This window comes from Corticium candelabrum, chromosome 14 (genome assembly GCF_963422355.1).
Source record: "Corticium candelabrum chromosome 14, ooCorCand1.1, whole genome shotgun sequence".
NCBI lineage: Eukaryota > Metazoa > Porifera > Homoscleromorpha > Homosclerophorida > Plakinidae > Corticium > Corticium candelabrum.
This window is the reverse complement of record NC_085098.1, coordinates 533,971-542,848: the sequence shown is the minus strand read 5'-3', so window position 1 is coordinate 542,848 and position 8,878 is coordinate 533,971. Positions and strand designations below refer to the sequence as shown.

General features: G+C 44.5%; 1 protein-coding gene across 1 annotated transcript; it reads left to right on the top strand.

Annotated features, from left to right (window-relative positions):
* Positions 1-637: 637 nt before the first annotated feature.
* LOC134189874 (uncharacterized) lies at positions 638-2,660 on the top strand. Its single transcript, XM_062658268.1, has 2 exons — positions 638-695; positions 1,559-2,660. The coding sequence occupies exons 1-2, from the start codon at positions 638-640 to the stop codon at positions 2,488-2,490; spliced, it is 990 nt and encodes a 329-aa protein (XP_062514252.1). The 3' UTR covers positions 2,491-2,660.
* The last annotated feature ends 6,218 nt before the right edge of the window (positions 2,661-8,878 follow it).

The window sequence follows — 8,878 nt, the reverse complement described above, 5'->3', positions numbered from 1 at the left end:
CAAGAAAATCAGTTTTGATGGACGGTGAAGCCCTTCTAATGCTGTTCGTATGTTGTGCTTGCGCAAAGGTCACTAGCCGAAACTACTGCAAAACTGGCTATTTAGGTGTCAATTGAAGGACACAGCAGCATTGTAAGCTTTAAATAATACTAAATTTTGGTGCTGACTGTGAACTGAGTGCGCTCGGTACTCTGAGAGAAAGACGCAACTACGGCAGATGCCACATACGGGAATGTGACGTGTGCGTTCTGGTCACGTGCAGAGCGTAAGGAACTTTGATCTGGCTCGAAGTATGAGGGTACTTGTGGAATTTTACCGAAACTGCAATGTAGCAACCTCAGTTTGGGGTTTTAGAAGAAAAATTTCGAGAACTACATCTAAAAAGCCTAGAATTTAGCTACCAGAGTCACGGTCTAGCACAACCTCATACTGCAACGTCTTGATCATTCCAATTTAGGCTATAGACAGATGTCAGTCAGCTTTGCCTTCAGTGCAAGTTAGAGCGTCTAAGTCCTCGCAGTTACTGAGTGTGTGAAAAAGTGCACTCTTTTCAAAGGAATGCAGTGCGCATGTCCGAGCGTGACCCTGCTCCTTTAAGTTTAACATCCTGGCCAGTCTGTAGCACATTTTGTTAGATATGGCTATGGCGCAGCAGACAGAAGTTGTGCTTGTGTCGTTGCCTCATCGCACAACCTGTAGACAACTCCTTGCATGTCTCATCATAAACGTTTTTGGGATCACTGAGAACAACAGACGGGCCTGCGAGTGTCAGCAGATGCACCTGCTAGTGCCAAATACCGGAGCACGTGCAGTGACTGCTTTGAAAGTCCGAGAAAGCGTACAGAATGAGAAAACCCGTCTGAAGAAAGTTTATTAGTGAGTCAGATGAAATTACGGTATATTGCAAATACATTTAAGAATAAACCAAATAGTTTTAGAGGTTAAAACTTTGCACACATAGAGAAGAAAGCAGGAGACTTCACTAATGCTATTCGTTTTTTGCACTAGTGCTTCTGAGTCAAGATAGAAAGGGGGCGTAAACGAGCTTATGTATTGACACCCCACCCCAGCCATTCCTAGATAGTGACTATGTGTCATCAATGTGTGTGTGTGTGTGTGTTTGTGTGCGTGTGTGTGTGTGTGTGTGTGTGCGTGTGTGTGTGTGTGTGTTTGTGTGTGTGTGTGTGTGTGTGTGTGTGTGTGTGTGTGTGTGTGTGTGTGTGTGTGTGTGTGTGTGTGTGTGTGTGTGTCGTGCTTAACCAGATCAGTCTGCTTTGTAAAGTCTATTACAAGTACCGGAACCAAACCCTGCTTCAGAAGTACTTGACCATCACGGCTGTCTAGAAAGAAGACACGACTTTACGAAGGATCCGAGTAGATCCCAGAAGCACTGTTTTCTGTAAGTGCTGCAGGTTGTGATGACATGGAATAATGTCCAGTCACCGTGCAATATCTGCGTGCACTGTATAGACATATATATATATATATATATATATATATATATATATATATATATATATATATAGATAGATAGATAGATAGATAGATAGATAGATAGATAGACGATTTACTAAATCAAATGACGAATGCTTGAGAGCCCTGGCAACTATAAAGATTTCAAGAGAGACTGAGTTGTCATCAACCAGATTTAGTGCCGGCAGTTTCTTGGCAACTCTTGATACTTCGCCTGGGTGCCTGCAATCAAAAATAAAGAACATCAAAAAGACGATTACGGAATCATCAAATAATCGTCATTTGTCACATCTTACCTCCCTGTCTGTACAAGGTCAAGCGGCTCGATTCAAGGACGTGGAAGCTGAGCACTTTGCCTTGTCCCTAAAATCTCTACCCGATGACTTGTTCAAATGGGCAATAAATGGGCTCCAGGACACCCTCCCATCAGCAACCAACTTACAGTTGTGGAAGAAAATTTCGTGCAATCAATGTCCTCTCTGTCACCAACCCCAATCGCTGTGCCACGTGCTAAATGCATGTCCCAGTCTACTTGATCGAGGTTTGTACAAACAGAGACACGACAATACGCTGAGACTATTTGTGGACTTTCTAAAACGTCATCTTAGTCAACAGTTTTCCATAGTAGCCGACCTACCAGAATCAGTATACAATTTTCCTGTCGATATAACCTGTACCTGCCTTCGTCCAGACATTGTTGTTTGGAATGCCGTCCTCAAAAAGGCCTGGATGCTTGAGCTGTCGGTCCCATTCGAAACAGTCGTGGAAGAAACGAAGGCCCGGAAAGAACGCCGCTATGCCCAACTTGTCAAAGATGCTAACCATCAGTATAAGACGGAGCTTTTGCATCTCTTGGTTGGGTCGAGAGGATTGATTTTTCCTGAAACTCGACGAGCAGTCTGCATGTTGTGCAAGCCTCTTCAACGCGACTTGGACGATCTGTTTCAAGCTGTCATTCATTCCACCCTGAAAGACTCTTTTCGATGCTGGTTGGCAAGAAGAGACAACATCTCTTAACTTAAAAGTGTTTTTTTGTTGTTGTAATTTCTGCTTTTAATCATTTGTGATGTATAGTCTTCGACTGGACCTCTACATAGCACTCCAGAACTCTACTTCTGTTATAGTGCTACCAGTCCTGTAGACGCTTATTGTACTGTATCGTTCGGTATATTACAATAAAGGACCTTCCATAGATAGCTTTTAATCATTTGTGATGTATAGTCTTCGACTGGACCTCTACATAGCACTCCAGAACTCTACTTCTGTTATAGTGCTACCAGTCCTGTAGACGCTTATTGTACTGTATCGTTCGGTATATTACAATAAAGGACCTTCCCTTTTAATCATTTGTGATGTATAGTCTTCGACTGGACCTCTACATAGCACTCCAGAACTCTACTTCTGTTATAGTGCTACCAGTCCTGTAGACGCTTATTGTACTGTATCGTTCGGTATATTACAATAAAGGACCTTCCCAAGAATATATATTTTATATATTTAATATATATATATATATATATATATATATATATATATATATATATCGCATAAAACGCATAATGCAATCAGCAAGGTTATCTGGCATGCACTGCTTGTTGAGGCATGCACTGCTTGTTGATAACAGAGATTCCAAACGGGAACAAAAGTGCAGAGGGGAAAGCAATAATCGACCTGGTGATGTGTTTCACCCAGATTTTCTGGAGGGCCATCCCGCATTCTTTGATATATCAGTAAGGAATTCTATGCAACCATCCTATGTCTCCAAGGCAGCCATAAAACCAGGTGCCGCAGCAGAAGCTGGTGAAATAGAGAAAGACGAAAAGCATGACAGGGTGGTTACTCAAGCAGGTGGTCATTTCTACCCGCTCATTGTAGAACTTGAGGACACTGGTCTTCCTCAAGTCTAGAGACGCTGAAGACCATAGCCTCAAAAGCTTCATCAATGAACAGCATACCTTTCTCTCAAACATACTCAAATTTAATGGAACAGTTGTCCGTGAGACTGTGGCAGTATAATGCCAAGCTATTATACAGTAGACTGAACCTGGACTTTGATGACTTGTGGGATTTTCCTGTTACTGTAATGTAGTTATGTTTAGGGACTGGGTGGGTAGGGTAGTTTAGGGTAGTCTGGGGCAGTTTGGGATAGTCTGGGGCAGTTTGGGGTAGTTTGCATAGAAGAAGAAAATATATATATATAATACTAGAAGAAAATATGTATATATACATATATATGTATCAATTAATTGTCGTGCTCAACCAGATCAGTCTGGTTAGTAAAGTCTATTACAAGTACTGGAAGCAAACCCTGCTTCAGAAGTACTTAGACCATCACTGCTGTCTAGAAAGAAGACATGACTTTACGAAGGATCCGGGTAGATCCCAGAAGCACTGTTTTCTGTAAGTGCTGCAGGTTGTGATGACCTGGAATAATGTCCAGCCACTGTGCAATACCTGCGTGCACTGTGCCCAAAGCTCCCAAGATCACCAGAACCACCAGTGTTCGACAATGCCACATGTGGCTTATCTCCACTCGCAAGTCACTGTACTTTGTCAACTTCTCAGCATGTTTCTTGCCAATGTTGCCATCAGCAGGACAGCTGATATCAATAAGAAGACAAGTGTTTGTCTTCCTATCTCTGAGACAGATGTCTGGACGATTGGCTTTGATATTCCTGGTAGTGGGGATGGTAATATCCCACATCATAGTAATGTCATCTGTCTCCACAAGCCTATCAGGATGATGCCGGTACCATCTGCTCTCCACTGGAACCCCAAAGTGGCGACAAACATCCCAGTGAATGATGCAGTCCACCTGATCGTGTCGATCAGTGTAGTCTGTCGGTGCCAAAGCACTACAGCCTGCCACAATGTGGTCGACTGTTTCCAGGCCTACACTGCACATGCGGCAAGTAGGACTGACATCACGATGTAGAATCTTGCGCTCATAGTTCCAAGTCGGAAGAGCAGCAACAACCAGTCCCTCAGTTACAGCAGGAAGATTCGCTGCCTTTAGCCATCCTTATATCTCTTTCATGTCCACAGGCGGTTGCTCAGTGAGACGGCGATACTGCTCGTGCATAGGCTTTTCGCTCCAGGACCGCACACGAAGAGAGCTGCAACACTTACGGTAATGTCTCGCATCTGTTACAGGCACTTGCTCGAAGCCACCTTGAACAGTGATGGATGCATTCCTGTGTAAGTTCTGCGACTTGTCGTCCGAAGCAAGACTCCTCCGCAGCTGTGCAGTAAAGTGACAAGCCATGCGCTTGATCAAGTGTGAAGATTTTCCGGAGTCACACTCCCCTATCATCTGCATGAAAGGATCAGAACTGTCGGCAAGGTCCCTACCCCATCACTGCGAGAAGCTTACAGTCGATCAACGTCTGTAGAAGGATGGTGGACATCGTGCATAGAGAGGAGCTTTCTGGTCCGTCGATTGAGCTGCTGCAGGTCTGTGCACCCCCAATGAATGACGCCAAAACCGTAAGTGAGAACCAGTAGTGCAAACCCATTGATGGCTAGAATCTTGTTTCGACCATACAATTCAGTCCGGAGAACCACCTTCACTCTGCAGAAGTACTCATGACGGAGTCTCTCCCGCATCATGCTGTGCTGAATACCGTTACTCTCATCTACACTCAAGTACTTGTAGACTTGACCCGGTTCCAGACAGTTGATGGTGTCCGTTTTTCCTATCGTCACTCCAGAGTTGTGTCCAGATAGCCTGCAGTTGACAAAGTGTGCAACAGCACATTTGTCCAGAACAAACTTCATCTGGATGTCATCAGAGAAGGTACGAACCGTGTGCAACAACACATCCAACTGATCAGAGTTTCTGCCATACAGCTTCAGATCATCCATGTAAAGTAGATGACTGATGAGCTGACGTTTGGCAGTCTCACCATTCCCAGTGGTCATCTAGTAGCCGTAACCAGCTCTGTTCAGCTTCTTACTCAGAGGATTGAGAGCCATACAGAAGAGAAGTGGAGAAAGTGAGTCACCTTGGGAAATACCCCTCCTGATCTGCATAAGCCTTGTCTTGATTGTACTGTTCCCGCAAGATAGCACCATCAATGTCCTCCAACTCTTCATCACACGTGACAGGAACCTGCACAAGACTGGACTGATCTTATGCATCTGAAGGCATTGGAGCAACCAACTGTGTGGCACGCTGTCATAGGCTTTCTGGTAGTCCACCCAAGCCATGCTCAAGCTCGTGTGCCTGGTCTTACAGTCTTCGGTAAGCAGCTTGTTGATCAACAGCTGATCCTTTGCACCAAAAGATCCCTGTCGACAACCCTTCTGCTCCGGATCCATGAGGTTACTCTGAACCGAATGCCCTGCAATCCTCTGTCTGATGACTGAGGTGAAGGTCTTATAGAAGACAGACAGACACGTGCTAGGCCGGTAATTTTAGTCTGGTCAGTCTTGTCATTCTTAGGAATCAGAGTGGTTGTTCCTTGAGACAACCAGTTGGGTACAGAGTCTGGATTCTGAACCAGCAGGTTGTGTGTCGTTATGCCCCTCCATAATGGGCAAGTGGGGTCTTTACCCTCATCTGGGCACCCACCAACCCGGCAGGTGAGCCCAGCGGGGTACATGTTTCCATGTAGTCCATACGGCGATCAATGACTAGCCAATTTGATATAGATTGCAGGCATTACGGTGACCGCGTACTCGATACAGCACGCCTAGTGGATATCAACGATCACCAGGAAAGCACTGGACGTCATCGTCAACGGACCGTTCGCCAGACCACAGAAACTCCCCAACGACTGAAACGAGTCATAGTCTCATGGATAAAGCTAGAGAAACATGAGAAAGAAAGACAGACAAGTTTCACAATTTACTGTCGTCACTGGGGTTTGAACCCTCAAACCATGGAGTGGTAGCCATTGTCGCTAACCACTAAGCCACGGCGGTGACTTGTTTATTATTTATTTGTTTATTTATTATTTCTATTTATTATTTATATACATACATACATACATACATACATTTTTGTTATGTCATCATCACCCTCTAGGTAGGGTAAGTGGGGTCTTTACCCTCCACTGGGCGTTCACTAACCTGGCAGGTAAGTTCCAAAGAGGTACATGTTTCTGTGTAGTCCATATGGCGCTAGTAACTGGCATATCGATAATTGATTGCTTGCACTATGGGGATTTTGCTAGCTCTGGATGGCATGCCCAGTAGATATCAATGACTGTCAGGAAATCAATGATTCTCATTGCCAGCTGTTCTCACACCCGATCACAGAAACTTCCCATCGACAGAAACAAGTCTCTTACAGACATAGCCAAATAGACAGTGAGACAGAACCAGCAGACTTGTTTCATTATATTGCTGTTGTCACCCGGGATTGAACCCAGGCCATCATGGTCAGAGAACCAGAACTGTAAGCACTAAGCTATAATGTGTCGCTATGCCCCTCCATGGGTTTTACCCCTATCTACACGTTTAACCTGTAATATTTGGGAGCGCCAGCGTTTGGCGCATCCTTGAGCATGCGCATGGGTCGCTCTTGTAAGCTGCTGTGCAGCCGAATCGCTTCTTTCTACTGGGACTCGCTTTGCGAGGGCAATGGTGATTATATATACTACCTTTTCGTAATATACGGGAAGTTTTAACCGTCGCTGGATTTTCAACGCACATGCCTCAAACTTTGAATTGACACGTGATCACGGATATATGGAAATATATTTATAACACCAACATCATATGATAGTTCTATGACGTAAGAAACATATGACGTCATTTCGAATAGCCCACGTTGTTGTTTAGTAGCGATTTCGACTGCATCCCAACACTCATGGTAGTCACGCCCTCGGATTTCCTGTCATCACTGGAGTTTGAACTTCCAAACCATGGAGTGGTAGCCGTTGTTATTATTATTATTATTGTCGTCATCACCCTCTAGGTTGGGTAAGTGGGGTCTTTACCCTCAACTGTGCACCCACCAACCCGGCAGGTAAGTCCCAAAGAGGTACATGTTTTTGTGTAATCCATGTGGCACTTGTAACTGACTTATTGATTATTGATTACGTGCGCTTACGGGGGTTTCGCCAGCTCTTAACAGTATGCTCAGTAGATATCAATGACTACCAGAAAACACTGATCCTCATTGCCAATGATCCCCACGCCAGATCACAGAAATTCCCCTTCGACGGAAACAAGTCTACTCTCACAGACATAGGCAAATAGACGGAGAAAGAACTGACAGACTCGTTTCATTATATTGCTGTTGCCGCCCAGGATTAAACCCAGGCCATCATGGTCAGAGAACCAGAACTCTAACCACTAGGCTATAGTGGCTACGGTAAAGTTTGTTTCAGAATTAAAGTCACCGCGTCAACTGAAAGTGGGCTGCTGACGTGTAATTATAGAGTGGACTGAGGTCAACTGGTATCATTGGAAAGCTTTATGTTTGCTTTATTAAATTATGCACGCCTCTCATTTGTGGGATGTTTTACACTGGAGATATGTCGAGTTATGTGATGCTTCTGGTGGAGTCTTGTCAGTCATGTACTGTTCTAATTGCATACCTACTGTAATTAGATTTGTGTTGTCCTAAATTGTAACTACAAAGAACTTGAGAATGTAATCTGCACGCTAGGTACAACCACTAAGACTCTATCGTTTGTGCAGCACCGTTGGCTTTCTTCTGCGTAGTTTAGTGGGAAATTATTGGAACAGCGGTAATAAGACACCGCTACAACAAAGGGCATCCGGTACATTATATAGTGTTAGGTATCCTAAGCCACTCTTTAAAGCCAGGGGTGACTTCAATTCTGAAACGGATTTTAGGCTATGGTATTGTATGCTCAACCAGATCAGTGAGGTCTCTTGTAAGCATCAGAGGTAAACTCTGCCTCCGATGTGCTTAGACCAGAATGGCTGTCTAAACAGAAGACTTTACTTTACGTAGGATCGGACTGGATCCAAGAAGCACTGTTTGTTGTGAGTGCTTCAGGTTGTGATGACCTTGAATAATGTTCAGCCACCGCGCAATACCTGCATGCACTGTGCTTAATGCTCCCAAACACCACTGGAACCAGTGTCCAACACTGCCAGATGTGGGTTACCTCCACCTGCAAGTCACTGTATATCGTCAGCTTCTCAGCCTGTTTCCTGGCGATGTTGCCATCAGCAGGACAGCTGATATCAATAAGAAGACAAGTGTTTGTCTTCCTATTTCTGAAACAGATGTCAGGACTACCAGGAAAGCATGGATCCTCATTGCCAACAATCCCCATGCCAGATCACAGAAACTCTCCATCAACAGAAGCAAGTCTTCTCTCACAGACATAGCCAAGTAGACAGTGAGAAAGAACCAACAGACTCGTTTAGGCTATAGTGGCATATTGTTGTTGTCGTGCTCAACCAGATCAGTCTGATTCGT